Source organism: Nyctereutes procyonoides, unplaced genomic scaffold (genome assembly GCF_905146905.1).
Source record: "Nyctereutes procyonoides isolate TBG_1078 unplaced genomic scaffold, NYPRO_anot_genome, whole genome shotgun sequence".
In the NCBI taxonomy this organism is placed as follows: domain Eukaryota; kingdom Metazoa; phylum Chordata; class Mammalia; order Carnivora; family Canidae; genus Nyctereutes; species Nyctereutes procyonoides.
Genome location: NW_026575044.1, coordinates 11153417 through 11176380, shown reverse-complemented (window position 1 = coordinate 11176380; position 22964 = coordinate 11153417). Strand labels below are relative to the sequence as shown.

The 22964-nt window shown below is 58.1% G+C and overlaps 1 protein-coding gene across 1 annotated transcript in view; it reads right to left on the bottom strand.

Moving 5' to 3' along the window:
* Window positions 1-280: 280 nt before the first annotated feature.
* The window catches only part of ITPKB (inositol-trisphosphate 3-kinase B), a 92821-nt gene continuing 70137 nt past the window's right edge, over window positions 281-22964 (bottom strand). The window contains exons 3-8 of the mRNA XM_055323829.1: window positions 14842-14941; window positions 13448-13661; window positions 9039-9243; window positions 7502-7603; window positions 5858-5929; window positions 281-3549 (exon numbers count right to left, since the gene is read on the bottom strand). Coding sequence (XP_055179804.1) covers window positions 3334-3549; window positions 5858-5929; window positions 7502-7603; window positions 9039-9243; window positions 13448-13661; window positions 14842-14941 — 909 coding nt within the window. The 3' untranslated portion in view covers window positions 281-3333. The remainder of the gene's footprint in view (window positions 3550-5857; window positions 5930-7501; window positions 7604-9038; window positions 9244-13447; window positions 13662-14841; window positions 14942-22964) is intronic.

The following is a 22964-nucleotide window of genomic DNA, read 5'->3' as shown; positions in this document are numbered from 1 at the left end:
GGTGAGAGTGGGGGGGTGGGGGACAAGGACTTCTTTGTGGCTGTTCCACGCCCTGAATTACTGTATAAAGGTTGTGTGGACAAGGCTAGAAAGATTAAATTTGAAGACTGTCTTAAATCCTTTGCAGATAAAAATGTTACTCAATCTGGGCTCCCATTTCTGGGGGGTCCTCAGAGCCCCAGTGAAATCCTCTGGTTTCCAAAGAGTGCCACTGCCACCCACCCACCTCGAGGTGCTTCTCCGGGGTTTAGGGTCAAAAGGACTGCACAGCAGACAGCACTGCGGTCTCTTGGGCCTTTATTCGGGAAGGTACAGAGCAATGCGGTCTATTCAACAGGCACTGTATGGGGGAGGGGGGTCTGTAACAGTTGTTTTGTCCAGGTGTCTTGGCAAAAGGGGTACAGAGGGAAGGAGAACCCTCTGGGGAGTCGTCTCCTCCAGAAGAAAGGCCCTGGCAGGGGGCGAACACCCTGCCTCTTCCCAAACCAGCGGCCTGGGTTATATACACACAGAGGGTGGCCTAGATGCGGGGAAATCTCACAGCTAGATACAGCCCACAGGGGAAAGAGTCCATCTGGGGGGGGGGGCAGTGCTGTGTCCGGGCTCTTTCCACCAAGCAGGAAAGGGAGTTCAGAAAGAAGGCACAGCTTTCAAACAAACAGAATCCAGCCTCCCAGTCTTAGTGTTTTGTGCAATTAAAAAACCGGAAAAAAATAAATATAACTTAAAAACTTCTTACATGACACTAAAGGCAAGTCTGGGGATGAGCAGTAGAGAAACCTTCCTCGAATACGCTAAGCATGCTGAACACTGAGAATGCCCGTGGGGGGGGGAGGGTGGCGCTCACCTGGACACAGGTGCACGTGGCTTGTCCCGCCCTCCTGGCACCTGAGCGGCCAGGACCCAAGGCTAGGCTGGGAAGGGTTCAAGGAAACTCCACTCCAGATCCATCTAACCCTCTAGGACAAGGGGGAGGCAGGGTGGCAGGAAGTTGGAGAGAAGAGGTACGAGAGGAGAGCTGGCAAGTAAATACAAAACCCCAACCCCTAAGGAAGAGCATAATCCTAGAAGATGCCACTTCATACCACTTTCACAGCTAGAATGTGACCTAAAGCAACCTATTACCAGTGAGGGCCACCATGGACCTCCTCTAACAAACAAATCATTTGCATTTTAGCGCATTGTTGGCCAACAATTGGCGCCTGTTTAAAGTGCTTGGAAAATTTGTTCTCTTAAGTATATTGAGCTGGTCCCCTGCACTTTTTGTTCAGAGCATTAATTTGCTTCAGCAAACTTTCTTCATCAATAGAGGGAGGGTGGCTTTTGGCCAGCCCAGTGCGGTGGAATCACGAATCTCAATGTCTGAATGAGCAATGTCCCTTCCCCGCAGACCTCAGGTGTGCGGACCACCAGGCCCCTTCTGTGCCGTGGCGAGTGACTCCGGCCCCAGAGGTCCAGAGCTGGCTTTGGTGCTCCTGCCTTCACCGGGTCACATGCTGTCACGAGGCCTCTCGTGCTCAGCCGGCTGGTGGGGGGGGGGGTATGTGTGTCTTTTAGCAAACCCCACGCGGGAGCTCACCACGGTTTTGAACAAGAGCCAGTAAGCTTCAGAGCGATTTCCTTTTTTAAAATCTGTACTTACACATCCTCATGTGTCTTACCCTCCGCCCCCACCAACTGTCACTCACCCAGCAGGAAAGGGGAAATGCTGGCATGGCCTGGGGAAGTCACAGCCCCCCCCCCCCCCAGACCCTGGAGCGACAGGGGGGCAGCCCAGGAAGTCCTGCCTCTGGATTGGTCCCTCCAGGCTCACATATCCGGGTACACATGTCTCCACCATGTCCTGACACAGCTCCCTGCAGAGCAACTGGCCCCAGGGCCTGCTGACAGGTCAGAGCACAATTCTGGGCACTCCTGCGCCTCCAATGGCAAGGGGGGTGCACCTAGGAGCACATCGCCAAATGGACACAGAACTGAGGTCTTTGTTCTTCAAAAGTCATGCCAATTTTACATTCTTCTCAATAATTGGCTTGCTCAAAAATTAAAATACGGCTTAATTAGCTCCCCAGTAATCTTCAAGCAACCTAGAAGCACCAGGAGGAGATGCCTGGAGCACCCCCTCCCTGCCCCTGGCAGCCACCACCCATCCTGGGAGCTGCCCACACCACCTGTGGGAAATGTGGGTCTGAGCCTTTCAGGCCTTAGGAGTTACTTTTGTGGGGAATGAGGCCAGTAAACCAGAAACCTGGTTCTGACCTGCCCAGCACTGCCTGCAAGCCCTGCCCCCAATCTGCTGGGGATTTCAGCTCATGAAAGCCCAGCGACGCATGGGGGGAGGCGGTGGTGGTGAGGGGTTGAAGGGATATAAGGGGAGTGTGCTCTAAAGGTCCTGTTCTTTTTCCTCTGGGGGCTGGCGTGCCCTGGGCCACCCCACCCAGAGCCCCAGACCTTGCCATAGCAAGGTAGGGAGCTGGAGGCACAAGTGACTCTGAGGGTTGGGTGACATTCCTGGAAGCTCAGGTTTGCAGTGTCCTCTGAATGCAGAGGGCGATAATCAGATGGAAGAACACAGCTCCCGCCCCCGCCTAGGAATGCCTAGGTCAGAGAGCATAGCTGATCAACAGCAGCATTCTCCTGGCTCTTGGGGTCTGGCCCAAAGCTGGAGGGTTGGCACTACCAGCTGGGTGGGTCCCTGCTTGAGCAAATCACCACGCGTCTGTGGGCGACCCAGGCCACTAAGCAGCGAGTGCTTTACTCATGGCCCACATGCAGTTCCCAGTGGTTTTTGTGCCCCAACTACCAGAAGCCTGCAGCCAGGCACCTGCTGAAGCGGGGTTATTACAAGGCTCCTCACCTGGGCCCCCAGCCTCAGAGGATGGAACACACACAGGCTGAGCCTGGCAGTGGCACGAACTGCACCGGCCACCAGGGGGCAGCAGGCCCCCGTAGGACGCGAGGCCCAGGCTGGGGCCGGCTCTGGCCTTAGGGACCCACCCCACTGCACCTGAGCCTTCCTCCAGATCTAAACCCTACGGAGCCTCCCTGCAGGCGGTGGAGCCTGGGTCTGGGCATTCAGCTTCTGCTTGGCGATCCTACTTATAGAGAGCCGCTGAAGCCCCAGCTCCAAGAGCAAAGTCACCAGAAAAATCTCTCATCTCCTCTTGGAAACCTGAGTCTCCTCTCTACAATGTATCCTGTAGTGCAGATCGGGAGGGTCAGTTTTGGGGCTTGCACCCAGGTGGACATGAAGGTGAAATTGAGGAGAGAGGAAGCAGAAGGGGAGGAGGGAGGGTGCAGTGAGGCGGGCGTGGGGTAGGGGGGTGGGAGGGGGGCTCAGGCGAGCGGGGAGCCCTGGCACATTTCTGCCAGGATGTCGATGAGGTTGTTCAGGCCCGAGAGGTAGCCGTCCTCCCGGTTCCCCTCTTGCCAGGGTACGTTGTGCTGCAGGGTCTGGCCCTCGGGCAGGGGCGTGGTCTTCCCAAAGTCGATCATCCACACCTTGGCCTGCTCCTTCTGGTCATGGATGAAGAGGAGCGAGCTGCCGATGACCTGCAGGGGAGCCGGGAGCGGGAGCTGAGCAGGGCCTGCCACACTGCAGCCAGGGTGCACCTGGGACAGCTCCCCCTCCCGCCCCCACAGGGGGCAGAGGCCACCGGCTACCAGGACAGCCTCCACCTTCCGTGAGGACATATGGGATGACAGACCCCCACCCCGCAGCCCTGGCCTGCACACTCTCCACTACTGCAGGCCACGGCTAAACCTCGGGACCTCATCATGCCCTTCCTACCCATGGACTGTGTGGGTGGAAGGGAGGCGCTGAGGAGATTGCACACTCTGTACCCAAGGGCAGAGGAAAGGCTGCCCACATGGGCACATAGCCCCCCCGAAGGGGTGTCAGTGAGGCCCAGACCATCCCCATTCCAGCAGCACAACGCCAGCAAAACCTGCACAGACAGGCCTAGGACCCTTCTCTGGGGACCTGGGGCACTAATGAGCCCCCCCACCCACCCCCACATTCCAGACCAGGTCAGAGCAACTGCATGGAATAAAGTGCTTTCCCCAATACAAACACATCCCCTAAACCCTCCCCCAGGTCACTGTGTGGGGCTGGGGAAGATATGAGGTGTGGGGAGAGGGTGTGGGGTCCTGCCGGGGGCTCTGGGAAGGACAGGGAAGAGCCCGTGGAAATGCTGAGCCCAGAGGGGGCTTGCTTCTTCCCAGACGGAAAATGGCAGAAGCCTCAGCTAATCTGGCCTCTTTCTAGACCTGAAGCTTCCAAATGAGACTCCAGAGAGAGTGCAGCAAAAACAATTTTCCAGAAATCACAGCAAAGGTGCAGAAGAGAGGAGAGGAGTGGAAGATGGGGCTACCAGCGGGGGCAGTGGGGTCCTTTGGCCAGTGGGGTGGGTCCTGGGGCTCAGAGGCCCACAGCCCCTGTCCCCTGGAGCACGCAGGCAGGCTGCAGGGGGGAGGTGGGGAGGAAGGCTCCAGCAGGGAATCCAGAGGCCCTGGGAGGAGCAGAGGGCTTGGACACCTGGATCTCCATGAGGACGAGGGGAGGGAGGGGCAGCCCAAGAATGGCTAGGCCAGGAGCCGCCCCGTCTGCCCTCTGGGCACCCCAGTCCCTCCTCACGGGTAGTCCTACCCAGGCACCCTCCAAGAGCCACCACGTGGGACAGGTGCACCCTGACCACGGGGCCAGGCAGGGATAAGATCCAAGGACCAGCTGTGTCACTTGCACAAAGATGCCATGAGGCCAAGCTGGGACTGGCCCACCTCCTTCTGGGGCTTCTCCCTGTGCCCGGAGTCCTGGTATCTCCTGTCTCCTGTTTCTCTTGCTGTACCCACAGCCCTCTCTCTGGGCAGGGCTGAGGTGGAGGCTCCTTCCAAACATGACCCTGAGAGAGGTTGCTTTCTGGAAGGAGCCACAAGCCTTCAAGGAGCGTGGCTTCCCTGCTTTCACACACACCTGGGCATGGCAGCAACTGTTTCTGGGGGAGCAGCGTGCATGGGTATGTGAATGTGCATGCACGCTCTAGGGGCCGGGGGCTTTGGACTCTGACCTCAGGTCTTACAGACCCTCCAGGGGACCTGCTGACAACTTCCAAACCTCTCTTGGGTGTCTGGGTTCCCTGTCTGCTGCCTGCTGCCCCTGCAGACCAACAAGTGCAAAAGCAGGAGAAGGTGGAAAGTTCTAGCTCTGCTTCAAAAGTGGTGCCTGGGGATCCCTGGGTGGTGCAGCGGTTTGGCGCCTGCCTTTGGCCCAGGGCGCGATCCTGGAGACCCGGGATTGAATCCCACATCGGGCTCCCGGTGCATGGAGCCTGCTTCTCCCTCTTCCTGTGTCTCTGCCTCTCTCTCTCTGTGACTATCATAAATAAATAAAAATTAAAAAAAAAAAAGTGGTGCCTGAACACCGGCCAGCCCTTTCAGAAGATCTCGGGTGGTGATGGGTGGCTGCTTCAGCAGCTCTAGGAGCTCTGCCCTAAGACCCTGAGGCATGTGGGATAGAAGTCCTGCCACAGCCACCTGGAATGGGCAATGAGCCCCCCTCAGAAGCTGGGAGGGAGAGGGAGACGTGAGAGGATGGTGACCACAGCGCTCAGGCAGGATGGCCCTGCGTTCTCCGTCCAGGGAGCAGATGCATGATGATGAGGCTCCTGCAGGTAGCAAGGGGCTTGATCCCAGGTGGCCTGCCTCTGGCTGCATGGTCCTAAAAATTCCACTCCAGCTTCTAGAACAGCAGATCTATTAACGTGGGAGGCACACTCACAACTCAGGTGGGCAGGCCCGAGGGCCCTGGCTGACCACACAGAGCACAGCTCTCTACCCAGGAGGATGAAAGCCCAGTATCTACCTCGTGGCACTTGAAGAAAGGAGATACTTCGAGGGTGGCCCGGATGTCCTTCAGCCGGTCCCGGTAGGCGATCTGGGAACAGAAATGGCCAGAGTTTTGGACACCTGGGGGCTGGGTATCTTTTAAGCCCCACGTGGCCTGTTAGACTCGCTGGTGTCAGAGTGGAAGGGACTTTACACCCTGATTTCTTCCAGTCTCCCTCATCTAGAAGGGCCAGAGACTGAGGCCCAGGCGAGGTAGGCAGCCACGCTTTGTCAGTGTCAGGGAGTGCGGGGGCCTCCCGTGCTCCCTCGTGAGCGGGAGGTGTAGGAGGGACAGCCTCCATACAGCCCTGCAGCCCCCGTGAGCTTGCACACAAGGGCAAAGTTTATTCTGGAACGCCAGCAGAGTGGAGGCCGCATCCCAACAGCCTGGTTGCCATGGTGTCTTCCAGAATACAAACTTCCATGCCCCTGACCTTCCAAAGGACAGAGCAAGTGGGAGAGCCACAAATACCTCTAACAGCGGCCTCTCTGCAGAGCCCTCTGATGGGGATTGAGCTGTGCTGGCTCTGGGGGTGCCTGCCGTCCCCAGGGGCCACGGGGAAGCCCATCGCATGCAGGCTCCCACGGTACCCGGATGCCCTTCTGCAGCAGCGCTGCGGCCTGGGGCTTGGCCCCGCGAATAAGCCCTCCGCAGAGGTGTGGGGCTGTGCTCTGTGGCAGCCACTGCTGAGGAGCAGGTGACCCGGAAAAAAGAGGGTTTGGGCTGTGAAAGAGTTTGGGTGCATACCCCGTGACCAAAGCCTCCTTGCCAGGAGCTAAGGAGGGCCTCCCCTGCCTGAAAAGGAGGGAGGGAGATCCTTGGGTCTGGCCAGTGAGGAGTCTGCTCATAGGAAAGGCTGTCCTGGTCCACCCCCGTTCAGAAAGTGCCTGTCCCTAGTGTGCCTGGGTCCATCCCAGGGTGCCTTTCCCTCAGGGTGCAGAGGCTCAGCACACCCTACCTCCGTCTGGAGGGCCAAGGTCCCGACCCCAGAGGGCAGGGCCTCCATCCAGCCTGTCTACTATTGCAGCGACAAATGTGATACCACTTTGTCCCAAACCTGTGCCACTTGCACCTGGGGCTCAGGGAGAACCGGTCAGTTCTTGCTGGGGAAGACGGGGTGACCCCACCCCAGACACACTTCCCTCTTGTGGCTTCATAGGGCCTGGGGGAGGCTCAGGGCCTGGGGGAGCCCTGGCCGGCCCAGGAAGTGTTGGGGAGTGCGGGGGCCAGCAGGCTGCAGGAGGCCGACCCACATGCAAGGTCCAGCTCTGTCCTTTCCTAGCTAGCTGTGCCTTGACCTCTCAGCTCCTCACCTGTGACGTGAGGACAAGAATGTCCCCACCCCAGAGGGCCACCCTGCGGATGTGGTGAGCACACAAGCGCACAGCAGACAATCCCCATACAGGAGGGAACCAACCTTGGAGCCATGAGGTGGACGGCAGGCAGAGACCCGACCCCCTGAGGGCCCCCATCTACCCTCAAATGCTGCTGGCAACCGAGTCGCCCTCCTCTTCACCTGCCCAGCGGAAGCCTGGGGCTGGCATGTTCTGTGGTGGCCTGGCTCAGTCTAGGGCTGGCCAAGAGCCTCAGAGGGCACGGGAGTGGGGGGCCCTGACTCACCAGGATGTTGCGGTTCCCCTTAGTGAATTCTCTGAAGGCCTGGGTGACTTGTTCCCTCGTTTTGGTCTTCTTAAAGTCTCGGTTCACAGAGCCGTCTTCTTTCTGAGAAGGAGGACACCCACCCAGGGGGGTCAGCAGAGGGCCCATGGGCAGTCCAAGAACACAGAGCAGCTAGTCGGGCAGCAGTGCAGAGGGGACCAGTCCTGAGCCCCACAAGGGAGGGTGGTGGTGGCAGTGTCTCTGGCAGAGTGTGGACAGTCAGGGAAGGCCTGGGAGTGTGGACACCAGGGATGGAGGAGCGAGACAGATGGGTCTCAGATTCACCCAGGGCCTGGCCCTGGGAACCCGAGTGCCTAGGGGTCCCTGCTGTCCAGAGGTGCCCTCCCTCACCAGACAGAAGAGAGGGGCTCCCCACCCCAAAGTCAATGAGGATCCCTTTGTAATGTAATGAGATCTTTTATCGTGGGTTCCCTGGAAGCCCAGATATAATACTGCCTGCCCATCCCTGCTCCCTGGTCCACCCAGTGCCAGAGATTGCTCTGTCTTCTTAGCCTGGCACCATGTCTGTTCCAGGCTCTTCCAGGGAAGCACATGGAGCTTAGCTCTCCTGGGAGGAACTCTGTTCTTGGGGACAAAAGGTGAGTGAGGATGGCTCCATTAGGAGCCAAACCTGGGTCTGTGTGCTACCAGGCTGGAGGCTAGTTAATGCAATGTGGTTGCCTCTGAAAGATTAGGAGGGACGCTGGGACACCTGGGTGGTTCAGTGGTTGAACGTCTGCCTTTGGCTCAGGGCGTGATCCCAGGGTCCTGGGATCGAGTCCCACATCGGGCTCCCTGCATGGAGCCTGTTTCTCCCACTGCCTATGTCTCTGCCTCTCTCTGTGTGTGTCTCTCATGAATAAATAAATAAATCTTAAAAAAAAATTAGGCGAGACGCTGGGGCAGAGGGACAGCCAGGTGGCTGGCAAATCTTGGGGGAGTCTTCCCCACTGGAGCTCTTTGTGGGGCATCTCCTGGAGCAAGGGAGGTGAGAGGCAGGGGAGGGGAGGAGAGAGGCAGGCAAAGAGCTGGTGGAGACAGCTGGCTTCTCCCAGGGCTGGCCAGACAATGAATGAGGCAGGATGTCCAGCTTGTGAGGGAGAGTTTAGGGAACAGTGGATTGTTTCAAATAGGTAAGGTAAGGAAATGAGCATTATGCGGGGGCACACATAAAATCTGCAGCCAGTCCGAGGGCCAAATGCAAAAAAAGAAAGAGGACAAGAAAACAGCGAATCGCTTTCTCAGCTTGGAGCTGGCGGGAGCCTGGGTCCCCAGGGGACCATTTGCAGAGACGCCCAGCCTTCAGCCCGCTGGCTAGCTCCCAGCCGTCCTACCCTGACACTGATCCAGGCAGCGGGGCCCAAAGTGGGCCATGGACAGAAACCCAGCGAGGCTGCAGGGACTATGGCTCGCCCATCCACGGCCCTGCAGGTAGAGGTGGGCGCCTCTGTGCCCTCCTCAGCTGGGAGCCAGTGGCCCAGGCCTCCGCCAGCCTCACCTTGATGCCCTCGATCCTGAAGCCCAGAGTGGCGGTGGAGCTGATGGTCTCTCTCCATTGCATGTACCGGGGCTTGGTCACAGCGCGCTGGGCCTTCTCCTCCTCGGTTGGGGCATCAGGGTCTACCTCGATCATCTTCTGGTACATGTCCTTACGGAGGCTGGGCTTCTTGCGGGCTTTGGTGAGCTCCTCCTCCAAGTAGGTCCTGTGCAGGGAGGGGGTAAGGGGGACTGTTGACCGGACCACAGTTCCAGCCTTGCCCGAGGGGCTGCATTCAGCTTGGCCAGGGCATGCTCACTGGGAGGGATGGTCACGCACTCTGCTCAGGCTGGGGAGAGAACGGGCAGCCCTGCAGATGGGGTGTCCCTGCCAGCATCTCTGAGGGGGCCTGGCAGAGCTGAGGGGCTCTCTCTTCCAGGGCTCCCCACGGAAGCCAGCAGGGCAGGGTGCAAGGAGGCAGGGCAGCTCAGCAGCTCGTCCTGCTGGGGTGAGGTCGGGAGAGGGGCTGAGGGCAGAGTCTGCCCAGGGCCCCAGAGGACCCCGCTTGGCTCCCTGCAACCTTTCCATAAAGCAGGTATCCCCAAAGCCAGCACCTGAGCAATGGCAGAGCTAGTTCTGTCCCTCTGGCCCCACTCCCTCCCCAGTCCTCCGGGGTGGGAAGGCCTTAGATGCCACTGGCTGTCTCCAGAGGGGACATCTCCAGTACGAAGGCCAGGTTAGAAGGCGGCCCCTGAAGGGGCCACAGTGTGTGTGTGTGTGTGTGTGTGTGTGTGGGCCCAGGACTGGGAAGGGGTGCCCGGGGGCCCCAAGGCCACTGTCCTATTGTAGATGTGCCGGCTCAGCCTGCCTGGCGCAGCGGCTGCCTCCTCACACCTGAACCCCTGAGCCCCCGAAAGGCCCGAAGAAATGCAACCAATGCAGTGGCTCAGTGCCCTGCCCTCCTTACATGCTGGCTCAACTGGCAGGAGTCCCTTGGGAACCCCCCGGAGAGACAGGGGCAGCACAGGCCAAATCCCTGGCCCCGCAATGCCTCCCTCACCCCCCTCACCAAACTAAGGTGGGAAGCCACCCCTGTGCACACATCGGCTTCCTGCACGTCAGACACATCCCTGCTCCCCAATCAAACCCCCCCTCCCTGATCCTGGGCTCCACTGCTGCCCGTGACCCTCCTGAAACAAGATCACGGTACTAAGCTGCAGCCACAGTAGAGGGGTTTCCCTCCCACCTTTGCGGGTGGGAGCTGCCCACGGCGGACAGCTGTGGACTGCAGCCCAGCCCCTTCCTCCCCGCCATCCCAGGGCCTTGCTCCACCACTTTCCATCACACCTGCTCCAAGCTGCTGGTTTGGGACCCAGAACAGACTACAGGTCAACTCATGATGTCTTTGAAGAACAAGTTTCCAGAAACCACTGTATTAAATATAAAAGCCAAATCCTCCGATGTGAACGTGGGCCTGGTCATCTAGAACCTTTTGTCAGCCCTTGGCTGTACTTGTGCACACCCTCTTGCATGTGCACACACACCCCACCCCCACCTCCACCCCCACATTTGCACACCCACCACACATACCTCCACGCATGCACACACACCCACAAGCATGTGCACACACACCCACACATGCGCATACACACACCCATGCTCACACACACACATATGTGCATGCACATGCACACACCATTGTGCCTCCAAAGCCAGGTCAGTGACGACAGGAGCTTGAAGGCAGAGGCTGCAGGGCAGGACGCTTCTGCGTGGAGGCCCGTCATGCTGGTGTGTGTATGCCGTGTGGCTGGGAGCAGCTGGCCATCCTGAATGCTCCTGAGCAAACTATGGAGGCCTCTGGGGTGGGTGGGTGGTTCTACTTCTGCAAAGAGCATTTACTAGCTCCTTAAACAGGAAGCAGACCTCAGCTTCCAGTCCTTTCTGAGTGGGCTTTTCTCTAAAAAGCCCCCCGCCCCGGTCCATCTGCATTCCGTCTGGCAGAGGAAATGGTCAGCAGCCGGATGGTGGGGCCTGAGCTCCCTGACACCGGCCCCACCACCCCAGGAGGGAGGTGGCCCCTCTGTCTCACATGAGGGAGCAGGGCCTGCCATGGGGACCAGCCACTCACCATGAAGGAAAGGCAGCAGGCCCGTGGGGGGCCCACAGCTTACATGCCTATGCCTCAAAAGCTGCCGACAGTCCTGGTCTCCACCCACCGGCCCTGACTCCGATGTCAGGAAGACACTTCTGATTCTGCCTAGCAAGTCACATCTAAGAAAACCCGCCAGACCAACGTGAGCGTATGTCCGTGTGGATCCCCGTTCCCACGATGCTCCTGGTGCACTGACTGGTGCCTGTGTCCCCTCTTCCTCAGGCCTCCAAAATGGTTGAGGCTGGGTTTGCTGATCAGCCTGCCCATCAGTTCCTTTTGACTAGTCTCTACCCCTCATGCCCGGGGCTTGGTGTCGGTGGTGACTACCGGCTCCGGCCTCATCCCTCTGGCAAGCACAGGCCCCCACTGTGTATGGTCACGGGCTGCTGGTCTTAGGAGAGGCTGTGAGGCCAAGGATCCCGGATGGACACAGCTGGGAAAGCACTGCAGTCCCCGCAGGGACACAGGGTCACAGAGAGCCCCCTCAGGGCTTGGTCTGCAGGGCCTGGTACAGACATGGGCTGTGCTTCTCCCTGGCTGCGTGGACCCTGCTTGGACTGGACCATGACCCATGCCTTTGGGTGGCGGTGAGGGCGCAGCAGGGAGGAGAAGGCTTCTGGGGAGACCTACCATCCCCCTCCTGCCCCACTGCCTCCAGGCCCGGCCCACAATTGGGCCAATGCTGTCTTCCCTGGTCATCCTGGGTCTCTCCCAAGAGCACTGGGGTGCTGAGAGACAGAAGCTGCAGGACACAGGGGACAGGAGGCAGCTGTGGGTGGAGGGGGTGCCCATCCCTAGCAGCTTCCCAGAGAATAGACAGGTACACTGGACAACTGTCAGGACCTACCTGCCACACATTCATCCCCAAGGGTGTATTTTTTGGGGTCCTGGTTGGAGTGAATACTAATCAGAATATTTATGTGTCTTCCCTCAAGAGGGTTCATCCTGCTGTACCGTGGGAGGGCCTTCTGGGGACAGAAATAAGACTCTTGGGAAGAGCAGTGGCCGACTGGTAGCTGGAGGGACATTCTGCTTCCTCCCTGTGGGCTGGAGCAGTGAGGGCCTTGGATGGATGGAGGGAGGGAGATCAGGGACATGCATGAGCAAACAGTGGGATGTCTTCACCATCCCTTAGTCCCTGCCTGCAGGGCCTGACTTGATGACAGTCCTTGGAGAAGGGAGGAGGGAAAGGGAACTGGCTGTCTGGCCCTCCTCTCTCCTGTGCACACACAGACACATGGACACACACACACCCTTCTTTCTTGTTCTCCTCTTCTAAGAACTAAAACCGCTTCCACCATCCCAAGCAAACACAGGACCCCGGTTTGGAGCTGCTTCCCAGAACCCCCCCCCCCCACCCATGTCAATCTCCCCAGTGAGCCACTGGCCGGATGGAGGAGCCCAGCATCTGACTGCCCAGTCTGGGCACTTGCAGCCAAACGTCCCCCAGGTGAGCATGGCACCCTGACACCACGTGTCACTGCCCTACCTGCAAACAGAAGAGCCGCTCTGTGACTCCTGGGTCAGAATGTTCCACGTGCAAGAGGGATGAGAACACCATGCTGCTAAAATGGGGCCCACAGTGCTGGTGGCTGGGTCTGGGACCCTCTTGGCTCTGCACCACCCTTTCTCCTCCTAGCCACTCTTCCTGTCTCCTTCCCTCCTGAGGCCTCTCCTGGCTTATCTCCCTGGGCAGATGCCAGGGGTGGGGCCCGATTCCACACACAGGCCCTAGCACCCCCTTGTGGTCTGCCTTGGGGGGGTGCAGAGCACTCCACGCCCACCAAGATAGCAGGCTCCCAGGCTCCTGCTTCACAGCACTCGGATGGCAGGTGCAAGCCTTTGTCAGCAAACCAGCATATTCCACTAATTGGCTCCCCTCTTCCACGGGTGAGGGTACAGGGGTGCTGAGAAGAGCCACTAGCCCATTCTCTGTAGAGCCTCCACATTGCTACCCCAAGCAAGCCCACCTGCCCTTCCCAGGGAAGCTCAGCACCAAGCCGGGCCCCATTATCCAGCCCCATAGCCACTGGCTCTGGACAAGGGAGGAGGCTGTCAGGGGCAAAGCTAGGGTCCTGTCCCCTTCTGCTTATAATGTGATACGACTGGGGTGGGATGGGGTTCCAGTGGTCCCATCAGACCACTAGCCTGCTCTGGCGCACACCAGACTTCGGGGCAGGCTGGGAACGCCCAGCTTCCCCAGAGGCCCATCAGGTACCTCTGCGGGCAGGGCAGGGGCACGGCGGCGGCTGAAGCGTGCTCGGGGGGCCTGGCTCACCTGATGCCCATCTTGCAGTCCATCACACAGGGCGAGTCAAAGGCAGCCAGCAGGTCGTCCATCTGGTTGTAGCGCTCTCCGTCCTTCACCACGTCCCCATGGTAGGCGGGCACGAAGGGCTTCAGCACATCGGCCATCAGCCGGTCCAGGCAGCGCTGCTCGGACTCACAATGCTTCTTCAGGATCCGGCCGTTGGCCGCTGCCTTGAAACTCCCTGCAGAGCAGGTGGGGGGAGGCCCTTGGTCCCTGTCCCAGGCCCTCCCCATGGCCCCCTCGGCAGCACAGGGCTGAGGGTGCTCCCCAGCTCCCCGCCTGCGGAGCAAGCACTTTGGGAGGGTAGCGAGTCCCAGCGCCCGCCCACCCAGGCTGCACAGCTGGGCTGGGCCCCCAGCTTTCCCGAGAACCCCAGGCTCCTGGTCTGAAGATGCAAGGACACGGGCCCTCACTGCTGGAGGCTCAGCTCGGGTAGTGAGGCCCACGCACGCCTCTGTGTGCTACCATCAGGACCCCCACCCCACCCTCAGTCCTGTTGCTCAGGCAGTGAAGGGGTCCTGATAGGGCTGGGTTCAGTTCCAGGACAGGGAAAGTGGCTGAGAAGCGGGAGGTCCATGGCCCAGCCCACCCGTGCAGTGCTCCACCCGTGCATTGCTCCTTCCTAGCCACACTGTCAGGCAAGTCTTTATTCAGGAAGGGTGTTGCCCCAGTGCCTTGGGGATATAAAGGAAATGTCAGACCCTGTGCTGGTCTGCGGTCACAAAGGTCAAGTCCAGGGCAGCCACCGAAACCTCCCCACATGTAGACTAGCCAGTTCTCGGGCTCTGAGGACACACGTCCCTCCTCCCCTGTAGTTGACGGGCACCCCGGCCACCTGGACCTCAGACTCTATACACTGTCCTTTGCTTGTGGGGTGACCAGCCTGCATCTTCCACCACCTCTAAGCTCCTCTGGGGCAGATACCCTACTTCCATGGATGTCATGACCCCCAAGGCCATGGTGATGTGGGATACAGTGGGCGCTCAATGAAACACTCAACGTGGCCGCTTTATCCAGCATGACAAATGGTGGGCGAGCTGTGAGTGATGATTTCACATTTTTATTGAGCTTGGGGGGAAGAGAGGCGGAGGGGGAGAGAGAGATGGAAAGTCAGAGGGACAGAGGAAGGGGAAGACATGTGAGTGTTTGGGGAAGGGGCGGCATGGGCCCTGGGGAGGATAGCCTGAAGGCCACATGCAGCCAGCCTGGCTGAGACTGTAGACCACAAAGTCTAAGAGACAACCTGTTCTAGATGCTTCCATCTCTAGAGCATCCAGGGCCGGGTACCCCCTCCCTCATGCACTGGGTGCCTCCCCACAGAACTAATCATCAGGCAAGGAAGGCCAGAGGCCAGCAGCTACCTGCGTGTCCTGCCAGCTGGATCCAGGGGTACTTCTTCTTGAAGGACATGACAAAGGGAGACCAGTGCACCATGTTTTTTATTTTCCTCCATGATTTGCTCTAGAAACAAGCAAATTAAAAAAAAAACTCCATTAGAAAGGGAAACATAGTACTTTCTGGTTAGGGTGAAGAATTCAGAGCAAGGTGACTCGCTGCTGCCTGTGGCCCCAGGATGAGCAGGGCCATGCATCCCTGAGTTAACTTTAAGACAAAGTCAGAGACAATCGAGGGAAGACTGCGTGTCCCAAACACAGGAGCCCCAGAAAGGCATGGGAGCCCGCACTGGGCAGCACCCCGAGCTCCCAAGAAAGTGGGTCCCCAGCCTGGAAAACTACAGAGTGAACCCATGGGGGCTCCAGGGCTCTGTACTCGGAGAGGCAGAAGCTAGGAGCTCTGCGGCAGGGGGCAAGGAGGAGGGGTCCTGCCTTCCCTGGTGGGCACCCCCGAAGACACAGCTCCTTCCCTGCCCTACGGCCCCTGCAAAGGACACAGGCCACATCCCTACAGGGGCTGGTGGTGCCCAAGGTGGATTCAAGGTTAAATCAGCCACCAGGGTTTTCTCCCCCTTTGCTGAGACTCAGCTGCTCCTGTCAGCAGGCTTTCAAATTAAAATCTGTTTAAGGAGAAGAATTGCTCCCTACTGAACCTGGCAATCTCTCCTGGTGCCAGAAACCCTCACCCCACCATCAAGACCGAGTCTATTCTTACACGAGGCCATGTGACAGAAGGGCTGGGCCTCTACTGGCAAGGTTGTTTTTCTAGATCCTTCTGATGGAGATCACCAAAGAAGGCTAAGGAAGGCCAAGGCGTTACTTATCTGAGCACCCAGAAGACCCCATAAACGATGAGAAAAAAACTCATAACACAAGATGAGGTGGGCAGTGGCCTCCTAGATTCGTGAGGAAGACGTTAAGGTAGGCACAGAGGCAATGTGCACGGCCGGCCACCATGTGCCAGTCCCTTCCCTGCAGCAGAGCTCACAAAGGACAAGGGTATGACAGGTGCAGCATGGGAGCAGAAGAGCACATGTTCCCAGGCCAGGGTGGACCCCACCCCATCCACTTCCCATCAGGGAACACCAAAGCCCACACCTCCACCCTCATGTCCTTCTAGGGCCTCAGTTTCCTCCTCTGCCTAGTGAGTGGGGGGAGGGGGGAGGGTAATGACAGCTGGTCCCCCAGGTCCTGAGGATGGTTGAACCCTCCAGGGCAGTGTCACCGGCTGCAGTGTATCACCTCACATTGTATCTGTAGACTCGGGGGCAACAGAGTACCTGGAAAGGACTGGTCCCACCGCCAGGGAGGTATATGTGAAGATGGGGGAGTGCTGGGAAGGAAGGCCTTCGTGGAGGCTGTGCCCGACAGAGGCATTGTGGGGACAGACTGGGGGGAGCAGACCATGGCAGGCAGGGGCCCGTGGGACAGAGCCCCGGCCCAGGTCTGGAACCACTGGTCCAGTAGCAGCCGAGGGTGAGCAGGCCAGGCCAGCTCTGGACCCTGGGCCAGGAAGCCTGGAGCTGGGCAGCGTGGTGGTGCAGGGAGGCAGGTCAACCTGGGCCTGAGTCCTGACTCTCCATCCCCTGCTCACTGACTGCCATTGGACGGGCTTCTGACCTTCCCGGTGGCCCGACTGCCTTACCTGTAAGAGAGGGCAACACACAGGTTCCCCTAATTGCAGGTGGGAAAGCCACTCCCATGAGAATGGGGTATGTGTGGGAGAGTCTGAGCCAGAAGGGAGGGGGTGCTCGGGCGGGGACCCTCAGACAGTTCACACTGTGCTGTAAGTAAACAAACTGGCTACTCAGTTTCCCTTCCCAACATAAGGAAGCATGCCTTCAGCATGAAACAGGCCAAGGCCACGAGAGTCCTCTCCCACACTAAGGTGACCCCAGGTGGTAGAATGTTCCTATCCTGTGGGTTGGTACACTAGGGGCACCCAAGTGGTACCGAATGTGGCCACCAACGCCAACCCGAGAAAGCACCTCCAGGTCACAGCTGGCCCCAGAAAAGGAGGGTGCAGCGCTGTTGCTCGCCAGCCCCCAGGAGCAGATGCATCCTAGAATGTCCCCAGAGGTCTGTACACCTGTCGGGTCCCTGCTGGCCTCTCTGGGCTGCAGGTGCACACAGGTCAATCCGAGGAGCTGGGCTAGCCAACTGCGGCACGTTCAACTCTGACTCAGGACTTCCTCACACGCACACCTGGGGCTTGGCTCCTGTAACGCAGAAGCGGGGGTGTTCTTCCTGGGTCTGCTGAGCATCGCGGTGAGGGGGGGCGCTCCCAGCTCGCTGCAAGCTGGCAGCTCTAGCAGAGCCCTGGACATGCAGAGCCCTGTATGCCTGCCCACCAGCACTGGGCCAGGCACCCGCATTCACAGCTCACCACTCAGGGAGCTTTTGCTATATGACAGGTGTTGGACCAGGTGCCAGACAGATGCTAGACCAGGCATCTCACAGACTCATGTCTGATCTTCACAACAACCTGACAATAGACAGAAGCATTTTCTTTGTAAGCAGAAGAATCCTAGGCTCACCAAGTTGGGTTGCTTCCCCAAAGTCAATCCATTCTGTGCCCCTGCCAGCAGGGCCAGCTTACCCTGGGAACCTCAAACCAATTCAACAGTTGCTGTGCCAAACATCTGGGGAGGGCCCTGTTCTTCCAGCCCTGTGGACGCTGGACAAGGTACCAGCAGACAAGACTGAACAGGAAGGGCAACAAGGAGGTTTCTTCACGGCAGGTCCCCTAGGCATCCAGCCGCTCTGCTCTGGGGGAGTCTTCTGAGTGCTCATTTAGCATTAGAGTCCAGAGCCTTTGGGAGATGCTCTGTAGCTGGCCATCAAACCCCATGTATGTCCCACTTGGGAGGGGGGTGCTGGGCAGGTGCCACTTCCAGCTTAGCTACCAGATAACGCAAGCCTCTCCCATCAGTCAGATCTGACTGTGGCTGGAGTGGTGCACTTGGGATATATTGGGAGCGGTATGGGAGAAAGGAAAGAGCCACAAAACTGCCACCTGGCCAAGCAGGTCTGGCGCCAAAGGCCAGGCTTTCACCTTGATTCTGTGCTTCGGGGTAAGGCCAACCAAAGTGACATTGTCAGGGTAACAAACAGGTGCAGATTCGTGGACTTGAATGAGACCCAGCTACACAAATGCCTAGAGGACCACATCCCAGGGTTAAATAGTTTGGGTTTTGCTGTTTTCTATGTGAGTGTGGGGCCCCGCTCTCTGCTGACCTGCTGCATGCCTGACCTCACTCTCTGAAGGTGGGGTCTCATGCTGTACCCCAGCTACATGGGGGTGATTTAGAAGGAAAGGACCAGAAACCGACAGGACGCGGGAGGAGATCCTTTAAGATGGAGCAACCTGGAGATGCATTATGTATGGAAACTGCTCCAGGCAGCTCCATCCCCTTGCACCTGACTTGACCTGAGCTGAAACCATCAGAGAACGTGGAGAGATTTGTAGTGGGAGGAAAAAACCTGACAACAAACCCCTACCCTCTTCATGCAGGAGATGACAGGAGTCTCAGTGAATCTGGCCAACCCCAGATGAGCCTTCCCCAGTCACAGCCAGCCAGCCTGTCCCAGCAGCTCAGACTTCATCCACCCTACATAACCTGCCAGCAGGAGCCAGAGGCTCGGGGCACAGCATGTGTGACCTCACAGCAGATGAGCAGATGTGAGACCTACTCCCTGGAGACCAGCATCCACGTGGGGCAAACACCTTGCTTCAACACGTGGGACCTCAGAGCTCACAGGTTTCTATGCTGGGGAGCCTTCTGGGCCTACGGTTCTCCAGGCCACCTCTGGCCCCAGGCTCGGAGCTGCCCAGAGTGGAAACTACCCACTGGCCAGCAGGAGGCAGGGCCCAGGCTGAGCCCAAGGGAGGAAGCCTGGCTAGTGTCTGATCCTGTGTGTTTTTCTAAACCAGATTCCAAGCCTCCCTGTGATGCCCGTGGCTCCTGAGAAAACACCATCGTCCAGCTGTGCCCCTAGACATCCTACTCACACTGCAGGGAAATAGTCTCCAACAAACGGAAGGTCTAACTGGGATCACCTCGGAGTCTGGCCTTTGTCTCCCACAAAATCCACAAGGATAGAGCAGGAGGAGGAGGAGAAGGGGGAGGAGGAGGGAGGCAGGGATCCCGAGCTGGGCTGGGGGAGGAGGAGGAGCTTGCCCACCCACACAGGACCAGAGACATGACACACAGGATTCCTCCCCCAAAACTCAGTGGGATTGTCAATACGGGGACGGCAGAGCCTGAACTGAGCATGGGCTCCTTTGGGGGCACTGGGGACTCGGCAGCTGGCCCTGTCTCCTGAGGGGGAAAACTGCCCAACTGGTCAGCGGGAGCAGGTGACCCTGGGCCTGCAGGGCCGTCTGGATCCCGACCTGCTCGCCCTCCGCCGATGGGCATGGGCCCCTCATACCTCTCCCCACCCTCCCACAGACACCTGCCAGGGTGCTCATCTCTACCTTTGGGGACTCTTCCCAAGAATGCCTGCAGAACACTTAACTGACCCTATGCAGCTCTGACCCCCCTTTCCCTTGGAAGCCCATCGGGAACTGGTCTGAGCCCCGCCCTCCACCCTGAAGCAAGCTGAGGTTTCCAGGCAGCTACAGGCTTCTCAGGAGCCACGTTCCTCTCCCATGGGCCGCAGCAATGCCGGGGCTGTCTGGAGAAGCAGGCTCCTGAACATAGTTCTGCACAGCCCCTCGTTCGGCCCAGCACAGCTGGCCTTCCCTCCAGCCTCCCTTCCCACTGATGGTGCCAGGTGACCCCACATGGCTCTGCCTCCGGGGCCGGGACGGCAGGCTTCATGCAGGATTTCCTTTCTAGAAGGCATATGATGAAGCAGAGCATAGTCCAGGGTTTGGAGTTAGGATGGTGCTTTGCTTAGCCATCTCCAAGCTGCAGCACTGAGCAAGCCTTCAAACCCAGCACCCCCTGTCCCCTGCGGTGTTCTCATCTGTCAACCAGGTGCCAGGACATGGCATGTGTCCTGCCTGCCCCACAGGGCTCAGGGGAGAACCGAGGTGAGAATACCAATGCTTGTGCTCTGTATACTGTCCCGGGGCAACAGAACCTTAGGTGTTCATTTTGCTTTTATTTGTGTCTTTTTTTTTTTTAATTGAAATAGTTTTTGCCTCTAAGGCACAGCAGACTGGTGAGAATCCAGCTAGGAGCTTCCAGAACATCAAATCTCGCTAGGTGGCAAGAAGATGAGCTAATGGTGTGATTAACTGCTTGCAATGCTCCCCTCTGGGCGCTCCTGGGAGCCGGGAGCCCACGGGAGCAGTTCCCAAGGCCCCCCCACTCCACGGTGACCCAGGGACAGTTGGAGCCAGCCAGGCCCGGGTGCTGACAGCAGTTTCTGGTTCAGAAAATCAGTAAAATTGCCCAAAGCAGAAGAATCTTCCCAAATAACCCCACTAGGTGGAAGTGGGCCAGGCACCACCAGAGAACAGTATTTGCGGGGTGAACAGTGAGATGGCTGAGCACATTCCTCTTTATAATGAGTGGGGCTTTTCTTAACCTTTTCACATCTAACTTCTTCCCTCAATTTTCTGCTTGTCTTCCAGCACTTCCCTTTTTATTGAAATAGTTTGACCAGTTGGCTAACTTTTTCTTTTTTAAATTTATCTTATTATTTTTTTTAAAGATTTTATTTATTTATTCATGAGAGACACAGAGAGGCAGAGACACAGGCAGAGGGAGAAGCAGGCTCCTCAAAGGGAGCCCGATGTGGAACTCGAACCCAGGACCCAGGGATCAACCTGAGCCTAAGACAGATGCTCAACCACTGAGCCACCCAGTTGCCCCTAACTTTTCTTTTTAGATAATTATACAGAATCTGTTTGTTTTGTTTTGTTTTGTTTTTTAAGAGTAAAAGAGATGAGGAGAAATCTCTTAAGATGTCAGAAAAGGAGAATCTTTTCTGGACCCTGGGACTTTCCAAAACAATACTGCCAAGAGATTTGGCTTTGTGGCATACGTGTGTGCACATGTGTGTTAGTGAGAGCTAATGACCTGGCTTGTGGGAGAAAGAGGCCAAGATACTGCATGTTACATGTCTGATGTACTGTCAGGCATACCTGTAATTTCCCATGACCTCCTTCCTCCCCACACTGATAGAGCTATGTCTGCTCTGCAAGCAAGGACACATGTTCAGAGAGGGTAAGTAATGTGCTCCAGGTCACACAGCTTCCTGGTTTAATTTAATTCCGAGCATTTTGTTTTGTTTCAGCCAACAGGACAACCAGCCCCCACCCCCCCAATCTTCTCCACCTGTTCTGGGGCTATCAGCCACTCCCCCAAGAGTGGCTCTTCTGATGTGGGGGGGCCTCCTTGAAGGCCTGCTCTGCCCCCTTCAGAGTCTGTTCCCAGAGCCGCCTCCCTGACACACACTTAGTCAAGGCCGCATGTAACCAAGCGCTGAAAGTGGATGCGGGAGGCCCCTGCTCAGGGAAGGCCTGCCCCTGTCAGTGTCCTTTGTTCTGCTCTTGCAAAAGTCTGAGCGAAAGTCACTGAGTTGTCCATGTTTGGAAAAATGCTTTTTTCTTCCTTCTTTTGGTCTCTCTGAAACAGCAGTTAGGGTTTCCCTGGTGATCCCTCCCTCCTTCGCTGGGGGAAAGCCTGCGCTTCTCCCATGCCAAGGCCGGCCAACTTTGTTCATTGTATTCGGCCTGGCAAAGCCTCCTGAGCGGACAGCTGGGCAGCTGGGCATGCCTGGGCAGGTAGGGGTCCCTGGCCCAATGGCTCCCCTCCTGGAGCCCTGCTCAGGAACCTGGCTGGGGCCCAGAGTGAGACCTGCCCCTGCCAGCCTGAGCTGTGCACTTGGGGGCGGGCGGGGGAGGGCGAGGGCAAGGGGGAGGGAAGGCCTTTCAAAACCAGGACCCCGAGGATCGGAAAAATTAAGCCCAAGGACTTGGCAGGGCAGGTAGCTCCGGCTAAAAATAAAGAGTCTGGGCTTTAAGACTAACCGTCTTTCCCCTCTTTAACAAACAAGACAATTCTCTTAAAAACCAAATGCAAAAACACGTTTCAAAAAGGACCCAAGGAATGTTTTCTTTTATTTCTGTCTCCTCACATGATGCTCCCCAGGCTGGATGGGGGGGTTCCCGGCAGGGGGGCATAGACCACCGACCACAGAGGTCATGGCTGTGCACACCTTCTCCTACCTCCCCTTTGGAGCAGCCACTGATGGATGGGGTGGCTGACGTCCCCTGCACTGGACATGTGGCTGGGCTGGGGCAGGAGAGCAGGGGTGGGCAGCGCTCTCCAGCCCACCAGGCCTGGCTGCCTTGGCCACTACAGGCATGGGAGGCGGAAACTGGCCCAGGGCTCTCGGGGTGAGGGCTCCGTCCTCTCCACTCCCATGAGGGCTGCCATGCTCCAGCTCAGGGGTGTAGACCTGGTCAGGACCTACAGCTCCTGCCTGACAGTGGGTGCTCCCGATGCAAGCCCAGCCCCGCTGATCCTGTCTGAGGGAATCACTCTGGCCGGTCGATGCCTAGTGGCACATTCTGGCCAAAGCCAGGAAACCCCTGAACGGCTGCCCAGCTCTGCTTTCCTGGTGAGCTGCCTTCCCAGACCCAGACTGGTACCCAGGGGTCCTCAATCAGAGCTACTCCCCCTCTGCCATCACCCGGATCTCTGCCAGGGCGGCTGTCCTGGCCCAGCTGGCGAGTGCTCACTGCACCCTAGGGACACAGGCCAGTCCCAGATGCCTTTCCGCCCTCACTCCCACACACAGTCTCTCTCTCTCTCTCTCTCTCCCATCCTCTCCTATTCAGCCAGCCCCCTCCTTGCCCCACACCTGCTGCACACCTGCCGCACACCTGCTTCACCCCACGTCTCTGCTCATGCAGGTGCAGACGCTCCGCCTGCAGTGCCCTCCTTCCTCACCCCCACTGATCTGCACCCTACCTGTCCCTGCGGCCTATCCCACTGGAATCTCTGAGCTGGCCCTACTTCTCCACAGAGCTTCTTAGGTCACTCCAGCCACATGCCTGTTCTGGAACCCCCAGAAGTTCCAGAGTACATATGAGTGCCTCAGGATTCTGTGTACCATCCTGCGTCGGC